Source organism: Panthera pardus, unplaced genomic scaffold (assembly GCF_024362965.1).
Source record: "Panthera pardus isolate Hobbes unplaced genomic scaffold, ASM2436296v1 HiC_scaffold_8, whole genome shotgun sequence".
Classification (NCBI taxonomy): Eukaryota; Metazoa; Chordata; class Mammalia; order Carnivora; family Felidae; genus Panthera; species Panthera pardus.
Window position 1 is genome coordinate 104,259,816 of NW_026527013.1, and position 26,195 is coordinate 104,286,010.

Below are 26,195 nucleotides of genomic sequence, written 5' to 3' on the forward strand. Positions count from 1 at the left end.
AAAGACCATAAGAAGAATCAACTTTGTTTTTATCCAAATTAACTAAAATTTCTTGTAAGAGCTAAATTGGATTTCAGGGCAACTATGAAGAAATGCGATAAATAGGGAGAGTAACTGCAAGTAAAGATTTTTCTTCAAAATTTAAATTTAAAATGCCCATAAATGTTTTCATGTGTTTTCAGGTAGTTTTCTGAGCCCACAGACAGGGCTTATGTGTATGTGTATGTGTGTGTGTGTGTGTGTGTGTGTGTGTGTATATATATATATATATATATATATATATATATATATCTTATGAACTTATGAAAAATTCCTTGTGCATAAACCTTGTTCACTATATGACTATTTTTATGATGCTTTCAAGTCGTAAAAGACCCACATCGTAGGAATGAGACTAAACTCAATTAATGGGATACGGAACTTTAAAACTATTTTGGATTTGTAGGGATTTTGGATTACTAAAACAACAAGAATCTTTATGTGGATTCACACAGGTCATTCAGTATCTTTATGAATTATGAAATCTTATAACATAAGGAATGAACAGCTCTACAGTTAAATCAATAAAACTGCCACAGATATCGGCAAGATTACCACTTTAATCATTTGTTGAAGACTAATGTTATGACTTCTCTAATGCATTAGGAGAACAAGGGGTCAGAGGCCTAGGGAAAGGGTGTGGAGTAAAATACAACGGCAGAAGTTGTTAAGGCAAAGATCAAAATTCCTTTTTTAAAAGTATTGCAAATAATGAACTATTTTTGGTAGTTAAATTTATTTTAAGCAGAGCATTTTCTTTCCAAAACGCTGAAAAGAAAGCCCAATAAGTGTATGGAATTTATTGGAGGCGATGTTTGACAGCATGGCCTGAGGGACTCCATGGAGCCCAGTTTGAAAACCATGTTATGAGGTAATAGATGAGTTGAGGTCTCTGGGACATGGAGCCCAGAGAACTAAATAACACCAGATGTTTTTCTGTCACACATGACATGAATGGTAGCTGCAGGAAATTTTCCAATGAAAGTCTCTCCTTCAACACTTCCACAGTCCTCCTTCAGGGAGCCTGGTGGAGAAGGACGATGGTATCCACACCTTATTTAAATTTGACCCTAGGCAATCACTTTATTTTTGTACTCAGTATCCACAGTAGCCCTTTCCTTCTTCCCCTGGCTCTTTCAAACTTGCAACTATTACCTCAGGAAAAGTCTGTCCCTCAAACCCTGCCTCTCTTTTACATTTAAAACGAAAAAGATCTCCATTGAGAATGATAACTGTGAACGTAATACTAGCAGTACCTGTACGGTCAAATGAAAGAATTCTGATATGAATTAGACACTAAATAAATATGACCAACGAGAAAAGCTTTTCAGAGAACTTAGCACTCCATTTCAGCTTGTTTAAAGGACCCTATTTATTGCCTTTTATGCCTGGTTTAATTAAACATGCTCTTCCTCAAATCATCCACCATGATAAGAAAAAAATTCTCATTAAATTTTGTTTCTTTAAAATTAACCTCTAATTTTGAACTTACATAACGTTCTAATAGAATTCCATTGCAAAAGTAATCCATTCTAGTTATATTATGGTTGACTGCTTATGTAGGTTATCCTCAGAATCTACTTTCCCCATATTCATTATCATTTTTTATCAGATATACCCTGAGTTCCACACAATGTCTTAGAAGTACATGCTCTTAAACTAAAATTTATTTGTACATTGAGTACTGGCAATGATCAAATTGCCAATATGTGTTCCACAGAGGGTCCTATAGACTCATTTGGTTTTCAAAATCATACCTAAGTAGACATTCACTTTATGAAGACCCATCCTTATAAATTGACAGATAGATAGATAGATAGATAGATAGATAAATCTCCTAATGTTCTCTTCCCCACAACTGGTAATCAAGTGAACTATCACATGGGAGGTGTGGGTTGTTTTGCTCAATGCAAACAATCTTACAAAGATTTAGGCTCACATTGCTACCAAACCCTGGAAGGGTCTGCATGATCCAGTAAAGTAATCCTTGAACCTGAAACGTGTAAGGCACCTGGCTAGCTCAGTTGGTAGAGCATGATACTCTTGATGCTGGGGTTGTGAATTTATGTCCTAAGATGGGTGTAGAGCTTACTTTTTTAAAAAATAAAAAAGTAAAATAAAAGATGGTAAATTAAAAAAAAATGTGTAGTAGAGCTCCCTGGGATCCTGTCAAAATGCAGATTCTGACTCAGTAGGTCTGTAATGTGGGTTGAATTTCTGCATTTCCAATGGTTTCCCTGTGAGGTCTACGCTGCTGGTCTATAGACCACATTTTGAGCAGCAAAGGATTAGATGCCAGTTGGCAAATGACAGCCCAGGCTGACAGCCTGTTTTTGAATTTAATTTTTTTTAACGTTTATTTATTTTTGAGACAGAAAGAGACAGAGCATGAACAGGGGAGGGGCAGAGAGAGAGGGAGACATAGAATCTGAAACAGGCTCCAGGCTCTGAGCTGTCAGCACAGAGCCCGACGGGGGGCTCGAACTCACGGACCGTGAGATCATGACCTGAGCCGAAGTCGGACGCTTAACCGACCAAGCCACCCAGGTGCCCCTGACAGCCTGTTTTTGTACATAAAGTTTTACTGGAACAGAGTGATGCCATGCACTCATGGCACTCACTCACATACTGTCTATGGCTGCTTTCATGCTGTAACTGCAGAGTTGGATACTTGTGTCAGAGACATTTTGGTCCACAAAGCCTAAAACAGTTGCTATCTGGAGCTTTAGGAAAACATTTGGTGATAAGGTAATTTAACCTAACAGCTTATTGTTAAGTTTCTTCATAGTTTCTACATGTTATCAAGTATTTGATAGGTATTTATAGCAATATATTACTCTTACGCAATAGGAGAGCAACATATATTAAATGTCCTGGGCTGAGAAAGAACAATCAGATCAGATGTGCCTTTCTGTTAACTTGATATTAAGAGATGATAAAACATCAAAAATGTAATTGAGTTTTAGAATATGTGTTGGTAGTACACTATGGCTTAAACTGCCTATGAGATATAGCAAAGATAAACTTTCTGAAGGTAAAGACTGAAGCGAAGTGTCTGGAAGGAATTATGTAGCTCTTAGAGCTCAAGATTTGAACACCTGGCATTTTAATACTTTATCCAATTCACCTTCAAAGTATCCCTTCCACATAACTCAAATAGAAATGCTGTTTCTACTTTTCAAGGAAAAATATGAGTTTTAGAAACAAAGAGAGGTCAATAAACATCCCACACTACCAATTAAAGTTGTAAACAAGGGTTGGGTAAGTTGCTACAATTACTAATATAAACCAGGAGGTGAAGGTGTTGTCCAAATCTAGTGTTGTACAAATCAGGCAACTCTTGATAAGCTTCGAATGGAAATAAAGAGATTTTAATATTGATATCACAGGGCTAATTCAGTAGAATAGGTATGTGATTATTATTTCTTCTCTTATTTAGTAGGTAGATAGAAGCACAAATATTTGATGAATACCACATAGAAAGCTTATGGCATGTATCACTCTTATTCTAAAGATCTTAGCTATTCTCAAAAATCTGTTTGATTATTTCCCAGAAATGTGACACAGAGGGAAGAATACTGTCCGGAAAAAAGAAACAACTGAAGCCTGACTGTGGATCAGCTACAACTGCAAAAATTCTCTCTAGTTCACTCATTCATCCACTCTACAAATATTGAGCCCTTACTGTTCCAGGGGGTTGGGACACATCAGTGAATAAAACAGTCTATGATATCCTCATCAATCTCCATTCTTGTTCAGGAGATACAACATAAATAAACACAACAAGTAAATTATATGATATGGTTATACAATGATACACACTTTAGAAATACAAAATGTAGAACAGGATAAGGGGGTTGGGGAAAGAGGAGTATGGTTGAGGGGCCCATGATAAAACTCTATCATTTAAATATAAATGGAAGTCATGTATACATGCATTTTACATAAGTTAGTTTATCTTTAAGGTTCTTTAAAATATTAAGACTAAGTAATATAATGATGTTTAAAAGTTCCAGAAATTCTAACTCTTGTTCTGTGAAACTTTAAGTGATTAACTTGAGAAGTGCCTGGTACTATGTAGTCACTCAAATTTCTAATGAACCAATCAGTTAAGATATTTTTTAAAATTTTTATTGATTTATTTTTGAGAGAGAGAGAGGCAGAGAGGGAGAGAGAGGAAGAGAGGGAGAGAGAGGGAGAGAGAGGGAGAGAGAGGAAGAGAGGAAGAGAGGAAGTAGAGAGAGAGGGAGCGGGAGAGCGGCAGAGAGAGAGGGGTACAGAGGATCCCAAGCAGGATCCCTGTGGACAACAGAGAGAACCTGATACAGGGCTTCAATCCACAAACCGCGAAATCATGACCTGAGCTGAAGGCAGATGCTTAACCAAGACTGAGCCACCCGGGCACCGCCCCCCGCCCCTGATCAATTAAAATTATCAAGAGTGTTCTGGCAGTGAATAGAAAATGTATGATTTGGTTTTTGAATGATTTAAAATCTCAGGGCGCCTGGATGCTCAGTCGATTAAGTGTCTGACTCTTGATTTCAGCTCAGGTCATGATCTCATGGTTTGTGAGTTTGAGCCCCACATTTGGCTCTGCGCTGACAATGCTGAGCTTATTTGGGATTCTCTCTCCCTTTCTCTCTTCCCCTCCCACGTGCATGTGTGCTCTCTGCTCTTTCCCTTTCTCTATTAAAATAAATAAGTTTAAAAAAATCTGTTGCTACATTGACACCATCTAAGATTTCACACAAAAAATAAATATACATATTTCATATCATGCTCTTAGGACAAATGCCCTCAAACATATTGATATATCACTAGGAATTATATCTCATAGCATGTATCAGATGGGTTAACATTTATGTGACTCCCAAGGTATACACTAAGATCTGATTTTTGAATATGGTTATGAGACAGTCAGGGACCTTGGGAACAAGCCCATATGCACCTGGGACACTCCCTGCGGCATGTGACAGTTTTCCCTGCAGAGCAAGCAGGGACCAAGGAGAAAGCCCAGATTGGTTTAAACTCACCTGAGATGGAATAGCCCCCAAATTCTACCTTCTTTAAGCTTTTCCACTCTTCTTAATGTGAAAAAACTTGCCCAGAGGTGGAGACTTAACTTGCAAATGAAACACACAATGTACAAAGAAGCAAGTTTTGTCAACTGCACGTGCGTGTCTGCTTTCCTAGGATTTGTGGCCCCTACATGGTTAAGCATATTACTGCTTTCCCACCTCAACTCCTTTAAAACTTTCCCTGGCTGTTGTTCTGAGACCTTTGCATGCCTGACACCTGCAGAGATTGTGTCTCCCCTTTGGCTGCAGCTGCTGCCCCAATAAATCCATGCCTGTGCCTTTAAATTTTGGGTGCAGCCTTGTTTCTACCGTCGCTGGGTCCAATAACCCAAGCCTGGTATAACAGGTCTATCATTTTTCAGTACAAAGTTTGCTACTGCAAAGACTTCCAGACATAAAAGAACTGTGCCTTAAGGTTATTAAGACATTAAAAAATGGTGACCACATGGGAAATGGCCTACAATAATATAATTAAACTGGGGAAGTCAAACTGTTTTATCAGTATAACTGATAACGTGCTCCACAGATGGACAGCACAGATAAAACAGAAATGCCCCCAGGCCACTATTGAACAGGAGATTAGTGTCTTTGCACTGCATACATGTGGGGGTCAATTCTATGTTTAAACTGAAGGCAGAAAGAGACTTTTTCTTGAAAGCCATTTTTCTACCATCCATCTAGAAAGCCAGTTTAGCTGAGAGAAGGCAGTGGTCATAGAGACTAATTTAGAGTGTGCCTCAAAAAGAACACCAAAGTTAGAGTATTCCACCAACACCATCAGAACTGATAGAACATACAGAAGCAAAGTAGTAATTTGCAAAGAAATCAGGCGACAGAGATTCAATTTCCCTGGACTTCATTTTGAGTAAATATATTGGTAAATACTAAAGTATCCCACCGGACATCTATCACAGATCAGGTTTAATGAGAAAGACATGATGTTGGACGGACACAAGGAGCTAAACTGGAGCCTTTTACTTAGTTAAGGGTCTTAGATTCTCCCACAATCCCCATGAAGTTCAGTGTTGTCTGGAATCTTTTTCCTATATGTGCTTTCCTTCTAGAATACAGTACTACATTCTTCATGCTTTGAATTGACAACGATGCTAAGGTAGGAAGTCTATTGCCTTTGGACAATTTCTATTATTTTTGTACTTTTACTTTTTTAAGTGATCATTTCTGTGAGATTCATAAGATATGAATTCATAAGGTTTTTTTTCTAAAAATTAGGTCAACTGTTAACTGGCTTACTGACATTCTCCTGCATCTAATTAACAGATCTGGATAAAAGTGAGAATATACAAAAGTCATTCTGAAAACTCAAAGGTTATGTTAAAAACAAATGATTATCTTGGTGATTCACTAGGCATGATAATTTAAAGTGTGAGCAAACACTTATAAGCTACATTCCAGGAGAAATGTATTTTTAAAAGTTGTCTTCAATTTTACATTTTAATGACTAATTATGATCTTTTACATTATCATATCATCTCAGAATGGCCAGTGCATTTACATTTTTCCTGGTATCTAATTTACAGTACCTATGTTACTGATACAGAGAATAAAATATTCAGTCACTCTTACACATGTATCTCAAAGTGTACCTATTATAAATAATAAATTCTTTTTTCTTTTGCAGTTGTTTTTCTAAATACATTGAATATATTAAGGTTAGGGATGCATTAACCTGAGTACGTTAACCTAAAAAATACTTATGCCTAGGGCTTCAGTGTTATGGAGTCTTTGGACCAATTATCACTAGACTTTGGTCAATGAAGGAGGAATTATCAGACCAGATGGAAAATAAAAGGAAACAATTTTTGGAAACTTCTCTGTGGGGAGAAGTTTAAGAGATTCCAATAAATGTGTCACCAATGATACTTTGATGGAATGGAGATGGTCCTATTAGATCATGTTGTTTCCTAAACCATATAATAAAACTGGAAGAGTGCTGCTCTAATAGAAGCTATTTCAGCAGGGTTGGAAGGTAACTGCCTTGTCCCTATCTCCTAGCAACTCCTCTTTCTCAGGTCACCTCCATGAAGAAGGTGGGAGGATCATTGTCCAGTGTTTGCAAATATATGGCATCTGTGATTCAGGCTGATCCACTGTAAACTAGTCTCAGTCCAATATAAAAAGACAGATGTATTAAAATAAAGGAATAATGGAGAAATATTGCTCAAGGACTACCATATTAAGACTTAGAACCAAAGAATTTACTACATACTCTGGTCAAAGATGGCCACTCTTCACAACCTTTGGCAACTCAAGTATTATCACTGTGTTTGATTTAGAAAACTAAAGTGGGCACAATTAAGAGTAGGTGCATTTTTCTTTTCTTCTTTTTCTTTTCTGTACCCCCCCTCCCAACCCCCCACTTTTTGGCTAATTTCAACACAATGAGGAATAAACAACAGCAATTTGAGTTTTCACTAATTATGGCTTTCAGTCTTTCTTTTCTGCCACTTAATGACATTTCAGGCATATTGTAAATTTCTCCAGTTTGGTTATTAGAAGCCTGTCTAGTTTATAACTTTGTCAGAATAAATTCAAATCTCCTCTCTTCCTCCCTCTTTTTCCACACACAGACTTGTGGTGGGTCATTGGGCCTATTCAAGGACTTGTGATCAGTACCAAGAGAGGTTTTTGGCACTGTAAGGTTTCCTTGACACCAACTTTGGGGATTTAGTTGCCAACTTCTGGACAACAAGACAAATGCCTTTGAATGTCCTGTTACACGTAAATAATATACATACAGCATGGTGCCCCCCAAATGTTCCATTTACAGCACACTTCTGTAAACCTTTATGTCCCTCCATTCTGATCCATGTTCATTTTACCTCCACCCCCCAAGACAGACAGCAAACACGTAACACCAAAGAAAAATTGGATTACCATGACTGTTACATCTGGACGTTTCCACGAGCCTGCCATTTTGGTCGTAGCATGCCATTGCTTGGTAACGATACCCTTGACCACATTCCTTGATATCTCCTTGTGCTTTCATTCCCAGCAACACTTCCACTTTCCCCTCTGGTAAAATGCAGTCTGACCAGTTCCCCACAGGCTGTGCATTATACTTGTCACAAGGACAATACTGAGTCTCAATCAGGGGGTACAAATGAGAATTTTTACATTTTTCCTTCTTTTTACTTTTTCCTGTGAAAAAATTTAAGTTGGAAAATATCATTATTAATTTCAAGCATCCCTAATTTTCCTCCTTCCCTAAAGTTCCTTTCTCCATTTTTAACCATATTCAACAGTAGCCTATTAATGAAAGCTATTTTCTCACTCCACAGTGCTTGCTCTGTAGCCTGTTATTAGTCCTGAGTGCTTTGCATAGTAAATTTTTTCTTATTTTCTCATTTCAAAATAGCCATTTCACAAAAAGCATTAACTGTTGTGCTGAATTTTATACTCTTTGATTAAAATCCTTTCAAATGCTCATGTGCTTTCAGTGAAGGTAATTGTATAAATCACTCCTTTACGTTAGGTGCCAAAATATGAAACGGAGAGAGAGTCACTGCACTGGACTGCACAGCTTTTTTGTTAATTCCAAATAGATACTATGGTTATGTAGGATTACAATTCAGAAAATGAGATTTTGATATTTACTTTTCTAGTCATTACCTTGCATCTTTCATTGTTACTGAAGAGTAATCATTTTTGCATACTTGGTGATTACTGTAGTAAATAATATTCAATAATATTCACAGTGAAGATATTTAGTGTCAGAATAAAAATACTAGAAATGGTTTGCATGTAAATCTAAATAAATTCCCTTTTAAAATAAAAAAAAATATGAGCTTGGGAAATGGCATATTATTTTAACATAATCACATTTCTATTAAATATTTATTACATTATGTCATATATAATATGACATATCACATCATATATCATAATACTATTTAATTATATCACACATAATTGCCTATGTCATACATACATTTATCTCTAACTTTCGTAAGGAATCTTACGTAGTTTTCAACAGTCTTCGTTAGGACAGGTGGTTCACTTTATAACTTTTAAATTCTGAACAGTTTACTGGCACCAATATTTTCAGGTTTCTTTTTGCCACTGACAGTATTTTGGAATGCACCAGGTTTAGCTCAGTATGATAGCTCCTGTTCTTCCTCATTATATTACTGCTTTTTGTCATTGTGACTGCCTTTTAAGATGCAGTTTTCAGATACAGAATTAATGTCATATTCCTCTTCTAGGATAAGAAAGATAATCAGGCTCTGACAGTGAGAATGGGTAAAGAAAACGAAGTGGCAACCTTTCCTTTTGTTCTCCAAGCACTTCACAATCTGTAGGCAATCCACCAAAAGTACCGTTTAAACCAAAAAAATAATCTCCCTATTGTATAGGAAGACAGTTCAATTTTCAAGGTTACCTTTTCTTTCCACTAAAAGTACACAGCATGTCTGTAACTGCCAACTTACATTAAAATACACACACGAATCCACTGGCATATTAAGTATCAGTATTCCAGCAGTAAGGCACAGCCACGCATTTTCCAAATACATTGTCAGAACTCTCTTGGTCTAACTTTAAATGTATTTTCTAACTTAACACGTGTTGGCTTTTGCATCCCAATTATTCTTACCAACAATAGCACGCTTTCTGGTCCTAACTGCACCGCAGTCTCCATTGCATGAGGAAAACTTGGACCAGCTGGTAAACTGACAGTCATCTTGGCAGGGGATCTGGCAGGCTTGGGTGAGAGCTGGCACGGGTCCTGCATACCAGAGGCATTCATGGATGCCAGCCTGTCCTCCATCTTGCTTTCGACAAGTAATAGCTAAAGGAAAAGCATAAAGCTGTTTAAAATAAGTCTGAATATGTTTAATTATCCTACAATTTAAGAGTTAACCTGACATTTCCTCATGCAGTCAGAGGAATCCTCTTTTAATTCTGGTAGTGGTGTTTCTAATAATCACAGTAGTCATTAAATTGATCCTTTAGGTTTTTTGTTGTTATTGTTGCTGTTGTTGTTTAAATAACAGTCCTCAGTGGTTTCTGTGACACAAAAAAGCATGTGTGTGTGTGTGCACGCACACACACACACACACACAGACATTTAGCAGTCTTTATTAGATGCTATTAAGGATTTCGAGTCCTTATATTTAGAACTTAATTATTTAAGAGACAAATGGGTTCTGATAATAGTTTATGTTACACACAGGCTATTCACAGAGGTACAGGGAGACACCATGTAACTCCAATAATTGTTTTTATATCATTGGTTTCTCTAGGATTTCTATACAGAAGGGTCTTAGTGGCAGCAAATTGGAAGGTTTGGGTGAGGAGTGGATGCTTATGGAACTCATCCTGTAGCTGCATTTGCATGGAAATCATGTACTTTTACGACACTGGAAGTTTGCTGGGATGGCTCTGGAGTGGTTAATAGGGAGAGGGGGCAGTGTCCCAGTCCCTCATCTCCTCAGTCTACAAGTTTTTCACATGCATGAATATCAACCACGGATTCAAAAATAAAACAAAAACTTTTGGCAATCTTAATCTCTCAAGTCATAACTGACATTTCTACAATTACATATATGCCCTAAAAATGGTCAAATAATTTTAATTCATATGTATTATTTCCTCCAAGTTACTGTCCTACTGGATTTTTAAAATCACATCATATTTTATTGTTTATTGAACATAGCTGTAAAATAGCTTTAAGGTATCAAGTTCTTAAGGAAAAAGAGCAAGTGATGTTTTAAAGCCCCCTTTCTCTGTCATTTTCTCCAATTGGTTTTAAAAATATTTTATTCATTTATTGAGGAAGTAGACAAAACATTTAGATGGTCCTACAGGTGACCTCCTTGAACTAGCTTACATGGCCCCAGTCAAACTGATTTGGTGGCCCTTTTGGGTTTATGGATTAGGCTGGAACTTGATCTCTGCCCTGTTCAGGACTCTATTCATCATGAAACTAAGGTAAATAAGCCTGACATTTTGATCCTAAATTATAGTTAGGGCACAGAGCGTCCCAGGTTCGACAACACTCTCCAAATCTGTATTGTGAAACTTAACACCTAGTAGTGTGATGGTGTGTCTACAAGGATAGAATGGTTAGCAAGGGAAGACTTTCTCTGCGTAGGTGAATACAAGTTGTCACAACTGGTGCAGGAAAATGTACATAATTGTTCAAAAGTAGGTGAGCACTCATCTATTTCTTAGCATAGATACCTCTTCATGTAATGTGCACAACACTGAAAGGGCCAATTTGTATGAAGAGGACAGGGGTCCCTGAACTTTAAATACATGAAAACTTGGTAGAGTAAACAGTAGTGGCAGTTATGAAAGTTATGTGACAGGAGAAGGCAACAAGTGCCCCTAAGAGACTCTCACCAATGAGGCGAGGAGTTGTCTGGTGCTCTGTGTTTATCCTACTGGCCTCAGCAGTTCTCAAGTCAGGCTGAAGATTATAATCACCTGGATAGCTTCTGAGAAACGTCCATGCCCTTCCCAAACTCAAACATTCTGATTAATTGGTTGAGGACAGGGTCCTGGGCATGAGCATCTTTTTATCTTTTTTAAAAAAAGTTAATGTTTATTTCTTTTTGAAGGGCAGGGGAGGAGCAGAGAGAGAGGGAGACACAGAATCTGAAGCAGGCTCTAGTTTCTGAACTGTCAGCACAGAGCTCGATGTGGGGCTTGGACTTACGAGCTGTGAGATCATGACCTGAGCCAAAGTTACATGCTTAACCAATTGAGCCGCCCAGGTGCCCCATGAGCATCTTTTTAAAAGCTCCTTGATTCAAATATGCAGTGGATCAAGACTGCCATTCTAGCAGGTGATGTATTTCCATGTGCATCAGAAACACCCGGAATACTATAAAAGTTGAAGATTCTCAGATTCATCCCAGAGGTCCTGAATGAAATTTCTTTGTATGGGGTCAAGGAACATGTTTTTTTTTTTTTTTTCTCCAGGTCGCTTAGATGTTTCTTATGCATATTTAAATTTAAGACCCACTAGCTTGAGTAGTAAAGGCACAAGGAAAGGGTCTGGCTGAGATTTGGGGCTAAGACTGAAAGTGCTTTGGTACTCAATCACCCTGGTACTGTGCCAAGGTTGGGAAACAATGGCCTAGCATGAGCAAAAGACTAAGGGAGTGGAGTTCAAGGAGACTTGCACAAGGAGTGAACCAAAACAGCATCTACATAGTTTGGAAGAATGTTATCTGTGGATTTGCACTGGAGGAGTCCCCATGAAGTGGTATATTAATGATGTGACTTTGTAGTTTGCTGCCACGTGGATGCAGAGTTGATTCCTTAAATGCTGTAAGCTTAGTAATCTCTGACAGTTTGTTCCAACGATGCTTAAGAGGAAGGACTGACAAAAAGGACGATAGTAGACATTTTACTTATCAGGATATGCAGGAATCTCAAGAATGATTAATTTGGAACATAAGAGATTTGACCATATCAGAACTCTAAGCTGGAAAGACGTTCACACTGTTTATGATAAAAGAAAATTACAAAACTAAATTTGGATTCTTTGAAATAACACGACTTTTATCTTCTTACCCAATTTGACCCTCTGAAACAAAGACTTGAATAAAAATCTTTTGAGAAACTAAATTCCCTTAGGTTCTCCATTAAGCATCTCCTTCTAAGGTTCTCCCAGAAATTTTATTTCAGAATTGCTCTATTATCACCAAAAAAGTACCCCTCAAATAAAACCATTACCAACACAACTCCAGAAACAAACTAGTTTTTGTGCAGATCTACACTATTTGGATAAATCTGAAGTCCTTTTCCCCATATACCTTAAGTATTTCAATCAGTTGAAAAGAAAAAAAAAATGTAAAATTTCCATATCTGTTCTCAGAAACCCATTCAGCATTCTGCTTCCCTTATCTGAGATTTTAGACAGTGTAATTTGAATGAATTACTCATGTAATGTTATCTAAACAAGTAGCAACAGCAATATTTGTACAATATATTGAAAATTTATCATACATCTCAACTTGCTTCTATTCTAACTTAGAGGAAACACAACAATTCAAGCACAGAAATGCAATCTGAAATGAACTTCCTGCTATTAGGGTGAGGAAAATACAAGTGTTTGGAAAGGAAACCATCTGGTCTCTCAGTTTTATAAACCTTAAAACTCATTTCTAAGATACTGAAACCAGGGTGGTTTTAACTGTAGAAAAGGATGTATCACATTAAACATGGTTTCCTAGCATACCAGGAAGCTACATACACCCAGACAGTTGTATCTGAATTTACAGGTGTGGGGTGTGTATCTTGTGTATAATGATTATGCAAGTTCTCCTTTGGGCTGAGGTCTTGTTAGCAAAAATGGGCCAAAGTCCATGCTAATTCACCATGAAAGCTTCTCAGTGAGTTCAGTAAATATAAAAATGACTATTTTAAGGTAAAATTCTATATTTAACTCTATGTTGATTATACCCATTCATTTTATTTATAATTTTATTTTCTTTATATGAAGCACAGCAATTTTTACTTAAGTGTCATGGACAGGCTGCTTCCAGCAGGCTGAAAGCCTGAGAGACATCTGCGTGCCTGCCTTAGGCCAGGCAAGCTCAGCCCATCAATACTGAGGGAGTGATGGAAAGGTAAGTAAGTAAGAGTTTCTTCAACAAATAAATGCTCTGGAAAAAGGAGCTAGAACTGTTAGATTAAAAGCGATTCAACAACCAAATGCAAGGTGGAGACCTTTATGAACCCTGGTTTGAACAAACTGAACATTTTTGAGACAATGGGGGAAAAATAAGACATGGCCTTAATATAGATGATATTAAAAAACTATTGTTAACTTTGTTTAGTGTTACAATAATACTATTGTTATGTTAAAAATGATTTATGGATTATCTATATCTTATCTGGGAATTGCTATAAAATATTCCAGCAAAATCTTTGTAAGTGCGTGAGAAATGGCAGATGACCAAGAATGGCAACATGTTAGAAACTACTGAAGTGGAGTGAGTGAAGACTACACTAGCAGTGCTCATTATATTTAGTCTTACTATTTTTGTGTCTCTTTGAAACTTCTCATAAATTTAAATAAAAAAATTAATCAGTTGAATAAGTAAAGTCAATTTTAGAATGTTTTCATGTAGGTTGAATTTTGAGCCATGCTTTAAAGAGGAGAATAATCAAGGTTCCTGGAATGAAAGGGAATACATAACATTGGTTTGAGCTAAAAGGACACAGATATCTGTGTTATGCATATATGACTATGTAAATGGGATGTTACTGATGCAGCTGTGAATAAATCTAATAGAATTCTGAATGTAGTTGCTCATCTTCATTTCATTGAAGAGGAATGAAACTCCCTTATTATTCAGGATGCACAAAATAAAAAGGAGTTCTCTTGGTCTGTGGATTACCCTTCAGCAGGCAAGACCATGTCATTTCATTTGAATCATCAGAGTGAAATAAATTACTAGATCTAAAATGTGCACATAGAAGTTCATTACAGGAAACAGAAGAAGATCAATGCCCTGGTGCAGTGAAAGCTGCTGGATTATATGTAAACAAAGAGTTCAAGGAGCTATGAGATGTTATTTGGTAAATTGAGTAATATTAACATGGTTTACCTCACAACAGCGGCGTCTGGGCAGCATTAGAGACAGAACGTGTTCAGCTGATTGAATGATTAGAAGAGTGATTTTTTTTTTCCTATAGTGTTAATGAAAAAAAAATGGCCAAAGTGAGAATGAATCATGTAGAAATGAAAAAGAAAAAGCTTAATGTGAGTGAAAGCTGGTTACCGAGATACCTAATTGTGCTTAGAAATAAGACCAAACCCATAAATAATGCAAGAGGGCTCCAGTTGTTTACTAGGTGGCTGTAATGATCCTGGGCTTTCTCTGTGTAGAAGAGATTTTCACTGACAAGTCTGCCAAAATATTTTCTCATTACAACTCGTGAATAGAACTCCAGCAGAATGGAAAGAAATGTACTTTTTTTGGTATTGATCCCAAATAGTTACCAATGATTCCTCTGTCTCATTGAGGCTAATAATACATGGGAATGTATGTGAAAGTCCTTGAATGAGGACTTACTCGAAGTAATAATCAGCTCCCAATGGAGTAGGTCAGGAGAGGGACCTGAGAGGGGCTAACTGCATCACAACAAATGCAGCACTGAGCAACCATTGTAGACACATCACAGTATCAAGCTTATTTTATGAGCTATTTAAAAAAAATACACATGCTAATAATAATTTTATGATGGGGCTCTTGCAGAGATATAAAACAAAACCCAAATCCCCAAATCAACTAGGATGCTAATATTCATAAGAAATTAAACCAAAGCATTTAAATATAGAAATAATTCTAGAATTAAAAAAATAGTTTTGTAAATAAAAAGCACTCTAAGTGTATAAAAATATTGGGTGGTAAGTAATATGTATATCAACCAGAAATAGATTTTTTAAATCATATCTCCGCAAAATTTCTTTTAAAAAAAAGTTTATTTATTCATTTTGAGAGAGAGTATGCGTGTAGGAGGGGCGCAGAGAGGGAGACAGCAGGAATCACAAGCAGGCTCTGCAGTGTCAGCTTGGGGAGCCCAATGCGGGTCTTGAATTCATGAACCTGTGACATCATGACCTGAGACAAAATTAAGAGTTGGACATTTAACTGACTGAGATGCCCAGGCACCCCATCTGCAAAATATCTTTAAAGCAAGTTCCTTTGTTCTTTAAGTTAGGTTGAGCTTTCCTTTTTCCTACCTAGTTCTTTTTCCACTTTCATTCTGTTTCTTCTCATTGCATAACAATCTCTGAAAATCAAGACATTAATGTGTAATGTAATCTGAGATAAATTAACCCAGATATTCTGGGCCTAACCTTGATAATGCCTCTAATATGTAATCTTTTAAAAAGAATAAAGTGGGCCAGAGTTGAAGTAAAGGGGTAATGCCCAGGGCATCAATATAGCTTAAGCTACTTGATTTAAGCACAATATTTAGCATATTTGTTCATAAAAAATAACTTCATTAGACTTTAGTTAAATACTTACATTTCACATTCTGCAAAATCATTTAGATTTAATTCTGGTAGAGGGAGAATTAGAACTTCCTCCCCCACCCCCACCCCGATTTTCCCTTTATAAACTTTTTAAGGACCAGGAAGGTCTCTGCCATATAAGGCATATTACTAAAGAGGTTTTTTTTGTGATCCATTTGAGAATACATCTGGAATCCTACTGGCTTCCACATAAAGGGAGTGACATCAGATCTTAGTGACAGGTCAACATTATAATGAACATTCCTTGGCAGGCAAGGATGCAGAGGGGGTGGGGGATTAGGATAGGCAGGCTCAACCCTGGGAATTATTAACCATATTTCCATCTAACCATTGTTCCATAGGAAGTACACTTGGTAGGAGACAGCATGAAGACCAACAAGGAGTTTGAACAAGAGCAAATCTGAGGTTATTTTTATGAAATCTCAGCATCTAACCTATGATACATTTGCATCATACTCTTGGTATAAATGTGTCATAAGATAATAAACACTGGAATAATACATATGCATTTTAAATAGTACTAATTAACACATCTCCTTAGGGCAGTTTAGAGAAAAAAATAAATTGTCCAAAATTGTCATTATTATGAGCCATGTATTTAATTTTGAATGCAAGTCTAATAGTAACTCTAGCTACAGCTATTATGGCTACGTTTCAATGATATAGTCACTGACCAACTGGTAAAATTTAGCCTTCTAAAGGTCATCCAAATGGCCGACATACGAGTAGAGAGAAGAGAGTAAAAGTTTACTGTTCTACTAAATGTTTATACACAAGTGACTCAAATAGTATAAAGCAAGGATAAGCTGTCTATTCACTTAAAGATTAGAATGTGAACATAATTTCATGTTACTTCTATTTTCTATATTGACAATATTATAGGAAAGATGCCCATTTCAAAGGCCCTCTAATTTCCCTATAACATTTAAGAATGATTTAATTTTTAAGGTAGACAAATATGGTCTATTCCTTCTTCAAAATATCTCTTTCTCCTCTATTTCTCATACCATTAGATAAAATTTCTTGGATTTCATCATTCCCAATATTTAAAGCTTTGCTAAAATTCATCACTACGTCTAATTTCCTATTGCAAAAATATTCCTTCTTCCTCTCCTCAGCCCTCTCCTGACACTCAAATCCTCCTGAGTGTGGCCCTTGGCCTCTAACTCATTCATAGGAACAATAGATAAACTGCTCAATGCACTATTCCCCACAAATACAGATTTTATTTCGTGCCTTTTTTTTTTGCTTATGTCATCCTAGATTCAAATGTCATTTCCTCTGTCACTATACCCTATCAGTGTTTACCTCTTTTTATGTTTTCTTACTTCTTTAGTGGTTATTGTGCATACACATTATTAATGTATTACTAATATGCTTAGAACCAAAATCACATATACCCTTAGTATATTTCCCATCATTAAGAAATAAACACAAAATATTTATCATATACTTTTATTCTCTTGACAGCCTGGGCCCACTACCACATAGGCAACAAGCAACACGTAGCTGGTACTCAACAAATACTAGTTTTATGAAAGAATAAATTGCACCGAACGATATTCAGGAAGTTTGAACTGGCTTTTAGGGACTAGTGTTAACCTGTTTTCACAGCTTTGTGAGACAGCTATATCAACAAACTGACACTTGTGTACAGTGGGATAGACATTTTATTTAAAGACAATGCCCTTCATTATTGCTGTGGACTTAACAGTGTCCTCCAGAAATTCATATGTTGAGGCCCCACTCCCCAATGTGATAGCACCTGGAGACATAGCTTTGGGGAAATAATTAGGCATAAATGAGGTCTGGGTCCATATGATGAGATTAGTGCCATTGTAAGGAAAGACCAGAGAGCTTGCTCTCTCCCTCTGTCACGTGAGGACATAGCAAGAAAATGATCGTCTCCAAGTTAGAAAGAGAGACCTCACCAGGAGCTGAAATGGCTAGCAACTTGATTTTGTACTTTCCAGCCTGCAGACTGTGAGATATAAATTTTTATGTTTAAGCCACCCAGTCTATGGTGTTTTGTTACAGCAGCCTAAGAAGACTGAAACACAAAGTTTTAAGCGTTTATTTTATAGGGGATTTCTAATGTTTTTATAGATACACTTGATAAACAAAGGCAAATATTCTGTTTGTAACAGAGTAGCAAATTCAATTTAGAGAAGACTGGGTGAAAATTATGTGATTGTGGGAATGCTTGATACAAAATTTTCCTTCACCATTATTTCACTTTTCCTTTCAAATGTAATGGGATTGGGTCATAAATAGGCACATAAATTCCAATGTACTTTTCAAATTTTCAGAGCATATCAATTTTCTTTCAAAGCACTTTATGTTCTGATGTAATGGTTCTGAAATATATAGAATGTAGCCTTTGTCAAGACTACATTTATGTGGTTGGAATAGAATTCTCCTATACTCTTCCATCTGTGTCATGCTAAGTCATTTCTGACTAAGGCTGATTTTGACTAATTTGCTTTACAGTGAGTGTTGAAGCTGGGATGGTAAGCAGTTATAGTTAGTTACTTGTTCAAGAGACTCTGGGAACATAACTGCTGCCCAAATCTTTTGCAATGCATCAACACAGATAATTCCTACAATGAGAACAACTGTGCTATTAATAGCAAAAATGAAACTCTGTCCATAATGGCCGCTTTATTCTTAACAGTTGGCTAAAAGATAGGAGTAGGTGACTGGAACAGAGGAAACCTTGGACGGTTGGCTTGTAAGCTGGAAAAATAGAATTTAGAGTTTTATTTTTCTACTACTGTGCAAGGTTCAAATCATTTGAGAAAATCTGAATCATAATAGGTGATTTTGTAAGTGTTCTGCTGAGTGGTACATACGAGACACACATTCTTTCCTTTCTATGTATACTTAGTAAATTAACTTTTTTAAAAATTTTTTAATGTTTATTTATTTTTGACAGAGAGACAGAGTATGAGCAGGGGAGGGGCAGAGAGAGAGAGAAAGAGACAGAGAGAGAGACAGAGGAAAACACAGAATCTGAAGCAGACTCCAGGCTCCGAGCTGTCAGCACAGAGCCCGACACGGGGCTGGAACTCATAAACTGCAAGATCATGACCTGAGCCAAAGTTGGACATTCAACTGACTGAGCCACCCAGGTGCGCCCAGTAAATTAACTATTAATGTCCAGTTCTTGGATATGACTGACCATCTAGACAGGGAATTATGAGGGATTTCTCATTTGTCTTCCATATCTCATGTATAATCTGGTTTTAACTCTTTTTTTAAAAAAAGTTTTTACTAATAAAGTTTTAGAGCCAAGTTTTTATTCCTACCCCCCTACAAAGAATGCTATAATTTCATTCTAAAGGTATTTTACCACTGCGATAGTGTTTAAAGTCTATGACTCTCGTATCTAAAATAGTTACTTTATTGTTGAATTGAATGAAAAAACTTCTTCCCAAGTGACCAGAAAAACTTCAGGGATTTTCTGATCTTGAGTAATGACTGTACTATTAGAAGTTGTGACTATATTACTGATTACATGGCTTCAGAGTTTAGGTCAGCAAACTTTTTCTGTAAAGGGCTTGCTAGTAAATATTTTTGGCTTTGTGGACCATATGGTTCATGTCACAACTGCTCAACTTTGTCTCATTTCCATGGTAGCAGCCTAGACCATAGATAAAGAAATAGGTGCAGCTGTGTTCCAATAAACCCTTAAATGCCAAAACAAAACAAAACAGCAACAACAAAAACTAGGCCGTGGGGAAGATTAGATGCACAGACTATTGATTGCTGACAACTGGTCTAGACCAATAGTTTGATAAAAGCCATGAGACAAAAATTTCTATCTTTAGAATCATAGAGTGGTAAAGTTAGCAATCTCATATTTTACTTCATATGTTGTCATTTCTAAGCCAAGCAAGGGAACAGTAAGTTGAAGCTAATATCATTAAAGTTCTTTAGGTAAGAAGAAATGCTTAATGAGTATACAAATGCAAACAGATTAGAGAAATGGAAAATACAATAACCCTTTTTCCTTCTGTATATAAAATATTGTAGAAATCTTAGCTTCTCCTTGGGCTTCATCAAATTCTTTTATGGAAATGTCACTCAAATTTCTACTGGCTGTCCTAAGCAATCTCTATAGAGACTTTTGAACATTTTAATACATACTCTGATATTTCCAGTTGGTTTCCCTGCCATCATCTCTAATGCACAATATAAAATATCCATATGATCATATATTTTTTAAGTCTATTCATTTATTTTAAGAGAAAGAGAGAGCAAGCTTGGGGAGGGGAGAGAGAGAGGGAGAGAGAGAATCCTAAGCAGGCTCCATGCTGTCAGTGCAGAGCCTTACCCAGGGCTCAATCTCACGAACCATGAGATCATTACCTGAGCCGAAATCAAGAGTTGGATGCTTAACTGACCGAGCCACCCCAGTGCCCCTCCACATGATCATCTTTGACTCATTTATTTCTATCTCAGCTTCTACAGTCTGCCACTAAGTGCTAAAGTTATTTTCCTCTACTGTGTGTTGAAATCTACTTACTTTTGTCCATTCCCACTACTGATTCCAGTCTAAGCCCCTATTACTTCAGCCTCACATTATACGACAGTGTCCAGCTTGCATCCAGACCCACATGTCTTATCTTTCTAGCTTAGTCTGTACATGCTGACAGATTAAACGGTGCTTTCATCAGGTCCTTGCGTCTACCACTTATTGAACAAGGTCTAAAATACTAAACAAGATCTTGATATTTACAGCCTCCTACAAAATGACCCCAGGTTGTAGCTCACATCTCCGGAGCTTCCACCTACCTACTTTTTCTGTGAACACATTTAATGTTTTTGCTTTTTCTTTCCCCAAATGCTTAGCTTGTATAATTGATCTTATCTCCTCTCCTTTCTATTTATTCTAATGCTATGGTACAAGACAAGTCTCAGCCTTCTTTAGGTCTTTCTTAAGCCCTTTAGTTTCAAATGGCTGCTTTTGCAATGGGTTAGTTTCAGTCTTTCACCAGTGATACCATTTCCCTAACCAAATGGAAGCTCCCTGGCTTAAACATATGCATTCCTTCCTGACACATGTGGCTCTTTCTATACAGTCTTCTGAATTCAATCATGGTTGAATGAATGACCAACTAGAAAGTCTGCTGTACAGGACAGGACGGGGTAGCTTCTCTATAGTCCTTGCTGATTGATGCTAATCCTGACCATACAATTATTTGAATCATCAAAAGACAGCACCAGTTGGCATTTAGGTCTCTGATCAGATAAGAACAAAAAGGAAAATAGCAAGAAATTGATAGGTTGATCATGCAGAGTTCTGAAAACAGCCTTGACCATCAAAGGAGGAAAATTCTGCCTTTTTGCCACTAGCAAAAGATATTTCTCTACTCCTAATTCTCCTCATTTCAAGTTTCTGTAGGAATATAGACTCTAACAATCTTTAATCTACCAAGGCAACAAAGAAAAAGGCTATCTTCACATGGAAGTTAAAGGGTTTCTTCTGAATATATTGATGCAGAAATGATTTGTTACAATGCAACTTTCTCTTCCCAGATATCCTGGAAATAGAAAAGATTGTCAAGGTAGAGTAAGAGGTCTGACGAGTATACCGAGATTAGAAAACTTTATATAAGTATAGGCAGACGAAGAGGCACCAGTAACAGGAAAGCAAGAATGGAACGACCAGAAAGGCAGGAGACATTAGCACTGAGGAAGCTGAAGGCCCCATTACCCAGGAGGAAGAATGAACAGAGGTTTTCAGATATGGATATGAGATGATTGCCAGTAATCACAGAAAGAACAGTCTTTATGCAGATTGTGTGTCAAAAACCAAAAGGCCCATGTTAAAATGGTTGCATTTATGCCAACAGTGACCTCTGTGCACATTCCCTGGGGCCATGACCTAGCAGGAAGGGTGAAGAGTTAACACTGAAGGAAGACTTACTATGTACAAAGTGCTGTGGGGATCGTTATGCTCTCAGCCTCTGGGGGAGGAAATGAATGAACCACAGTTGTGTAGTGGTTAAGGAAGAGTTTGGAACTGGAGCTGTTTTCACACTTGTGCTGCTTTTACCCTATCTCAGATTTCCTCCAGTGGTGTTCTATAGAAATTCATCTGTTTTGCCTAACGTAATTTCACACTTCGATCCTTGTGAATTACGTGTGCATAGATTGTAGAATATCAAAAGTGGAAAAACCCTGAAAGATCATTTGGTCCAACCCTCTTTTCTTTTTCTTTTCCTCATTTAAATTAACTGAGACCCAGGAAGGTGAAGGGATGAGCAAGCCTTATCCTGTGTTCGTGAAAGAATGAGACTAAAACTCGTGTTTCCTGATTTCCCTACTCAAGTCTGTTATATTATAAACTCTATGTGGGGCCTGAGTTGCATGCAGTTGTTTTTGCTTGACTCAGAACTAATGAGCAAGGTAGAACAAGAAGGCCTTGTATCACTCAATTTCTCGATGAATGGTTTGAAATGGGGAAAATGACTTTCAATTCTAAATACCTAAGGCTCTATAACTGTAACAGAGACAGTTATGCTTGAGCCACTGCTGATGGTGGAGGATAAATAAGGAAAATTAAGCATATGAAATAAAGTTCTAAAAATCACTAGGTAGTTAGTATTATTTATAAGCTAAATTTTATGTTTCAAATAAAGATTTCTAAAAGGATGATGATAAAAGTAGAAGATTTTATCAAAAAGGAGCTTTATATCTCAAATTTAAAAAGCAATCCAGGGCGCCTGGGTGGCTCAATCAGCCAAGCACCTGACTCTTGATTTCAGCTCAGCTCATGATCTCAAGGTTCATGAGTTTAAGCCCTGTGTCTGGCTCTGCAGTAACAGTGTGGAGTCTTCTTGGGATTCTCTCTCTGTCCCTTTTTCTCTGCCCTTCCTTCTAAGTAAAAAAAAACAAAAACAAAAACAAAAACAAACTTAAAAAGAAGCAGTCCTTTCACTGTAAAGGATCACTATCAACAAAAACTGGAATTCTGTGTGCCCAGACTTTTGGATCACTATCACATACGTAACTACAAATGAGGGGCAAAACATATTTGTATGAATTAAAAAAAAAGGTGGCTGGGTATTCAATTATGTATTCAGCTACATTTTAAATATGTATCAGGAACTACATGCTATAAGTCAATATGAGTAAAAACAATCATAATATCTAAAGACTGAACTTGCTACAAGTATAAACAACATGTTCCAGAGCTTGAAATGTATTACCCACAGTATCTAGTAAATAATCATACTATCCAGTAAATGTTGGAAATGATTCCATCTCTCATTTCTGCAAGATTCGGTATTATCTAGTAGTGCAGACAGATTGCAGTCCACATATGGCAGATTTTGAGTAAATAAATCTGCCATTTAAAAATCAGTACTGGATATGAATAGAATTGGGCATAGCCATGACAACATTAGGGATGTCATTGCTGAAAATTTCTGGTAAGTTAACCAATTATATTACATGCACGCACCCATATAGTACATAAAGGCAAGGATATAAGGATCATATTGACTCTTTTTTTTAATGTTTTTTATTTATTTTTGAGAGAGAGACACACACACAGAATGTGAGCAGGGGAGGGGCAGAGAGAATGGGAGACACAGAATCCAAAGCAGACTCCAGGTAGCGAGCTGTCAGTATAAGCCCGGCGCGGGCCTTGAACTCACAAACTGTGAGATCATGACCTGAGCTGAAGGTGGACACTTAACCGACTGAGCCACCCAGGCACTCCAAGGATCGTATTGACGCTTAAGGTGACAAACAAACTGTTATGGAACACCAAGATCCAAAAACTAACCAAAAAACCCCAAACAAGGTGCAGGGTACAATAGTCATGAGCTTCTCAAGAGCTCGTTTTATCTTAAATAGGAATGAAAGAAAAATTCAACCAGAGGAGTTATAGTCTAATGTCAAACAACAAGGGACACAATTTAAAACGATGATTTTCCATGTTCCTGTGTTAGGTAGAATGGGTGGTAAGAGACTGACATCTGCTCTGTTTGCTAAGCATAGCATCAAAGTGGCAAACTCATTAAGCTAGTGGTTAAGTTAGCGACGTTGAAGAACTGAAAAGCAAATCGATCGGCTGTGGGATGGGGCCTCTCACCTCTTGCCTGTCGTCCGGGCCCACAGCCCTCCTGGGCTCCAGGGCTGTCCTGTTGCACACTCCAAGGGACTAACTGGCACCTGCGCCATTTGTGAGTCTTCCACCTACAAGAGGAGAACAGAAGCCTCACACAGAGGAAGCAAACACACAAGGCGAACCAGAGACCTATGGTGGCACGGAAACATGACTCCGAGCGCCGCAAAGGGGAATTTATTTGAAAATGTTCAGTCCTATCTAAGTGTAGTTTAGATCTCTATCAAGACACAGAAAAAAGGAGCATTAACTATAAAAGTACTTTCTATGGCAGTTGAGACAAGAGTCCGTCATGGTCGCTTTCTACAGAAATGAACTCTATCCATGCACTTAGCCTTGTGTTAAAAAAGCGAAGTACAGTTAATACTTCTCACATTAGTTTCAAGTACAACCGCATTTAGCCTTTTTATTGATTAGGACTGGCATCAGTGTAAGCTATAGTACTAGAAGTGATGCATCCCATTTAAATAAGTTATGTTTATTTTATATTCAAGTTATGAAACTGTATTCAGGTCAGGAGCCTTTTATCATTTGGTTAACAATGTAGGTGTAAATCAGAAACTGCGATTACAATACATTTTACAAAAACAAATCCCCCAAAGAAATAAGTTTGGGCTGAGAGTTGTCAGGCAGTGCTCATAGTAAACATGTGATTAAACCGTCTTTCGTATCAGCATTAAATACAGGTAAATCAAGACGGCAGACTTGCCATCAGATACACCTTAAGTTATTTTTGATCACACCTTCTATCAATTAATGTCCTAATGCTTCATTTGTCATCAGATTGCAACGATATACCGCTTAAAGTTTCAGTTAGGTGCCTTCTTTTCATAGTTATGGGGAAAATTTTCCCTAATAATTATCCACATGATGATAAACTGCTTGAATCACCTTAGTTTCCCTTGAGGTGGCCACAAATGAACAGAACAGACATCTTGTTAGCATCACTGAAATAAAGATGTCATTTTGTGAGCCAGAATGCCAGCATATATGAGGAACAGGTGCTCTTTTGAGCCAGGGGAAGCATGCTTAGACTATTCCTCTATCTGGAATGGAACTGCTTTTGTGTTTCATAATTATTAACCATTTTCTGAATTTCTTTTTTTTTAAATTTTTAAAAATGTTTATTATTTATATGTGAGAAAGGGAGAGAGAGACAGAGCACAAGTAGGGGAAGGGCAGAGAGAAAGGGAGACACAGAATCTGAAGCAGGCTCCCGGCTCTGAGCTGTCAGCACAGAGCCCCACGCGGGGCTTGAACTCACATGCTATGAGATCATGAGCTGAGCCAAAGTCGGACGCTCAACAGACTGAGCCACCCAGGTGCCCCCACTTTTCTGAATTTCTTATAGTTTCTATCAACATAAGGAACTTCCCCAATTCCCCAGAGCTAGTGATACAGTTTGGAAATGTACACAAGTGTTTGTCTCCCTGGAGATAATTCCAGTGGTGGAGCAGCAACTTTAAAGAGGCAAGAGATGACACGCACAGCCATACATCCTACAGACTCCACTGAGCCTGGGGGACAGCGCTGGCTTCCTTCTCTCATCGTCGAACAGAAAACGGTCTTGTAGTGTGTGCTCAGTGCACAGCTTATAACGGTTTTGTTTAGAACTCTATTACCTGTAGCTCTGGCACACTTGAGGGGCCTCACAGGCTCTCTCTTCGTAGAGCGGGTCCGTGCAGTCCCTGCCTCCATTGGCTGGCAGCTGAATGATGACCCGGTGCCTAGCCTGCTTCTTGACTCCGGAGTCCCCTGGAAGGAAGCAGCTTTTTAACTGCTGTACTCTGCACTGACAAACAATATCCAAATAGCAGCCTGTGTGAAGACATTACATGGATTCCAGCTATATATGCTTTGACATCTGTGAATGAGCGGCCTCATCCGGTCTAATTATTTCCTAACTTCTCCAGACTCT

The 26,195-nt window shown here is 37.5% G+C and overlaps 1 protein-coding gene across 3 annotated transcripts in view; it reads right to left on the bottom strand.

Annotated features, from left to right (window-relative positions):
* The window catches only part of THSD7A (thrombospondin type 1 domain containing 7A), a 437,500-nt gene that overhangs the window by 58,146 nt on the left and 353,159 nt on the right, over window positions 1–26,195 (bottom strand). For all 3 annotated transcript variants that reach the window (XM_053897780.1, XM_053897781.1, XM_053897779.1), the window contains 4 exons: window positions 25,900–26,032; window positions 24,245–24,348; window positions 9,730–9,924; window positions 8,013–8,276 (listed from right to left, as the gene is read on the bottom strand). In XM_053897780.1, the coding sequence (XP_053753755.1) occupies window positions 8,013–8,276; window positions 9,730–9,924; window positions 24,245–24,348; window positions 25,900–26,032 (696 nt within the window). The remainder of the gene's footprint in view (window positions 1–8,012; window positions 8,277–9,729; window positions 9,925–24,244; window positions 24,349–25,899; window positions 26,033–26,195) is intronic.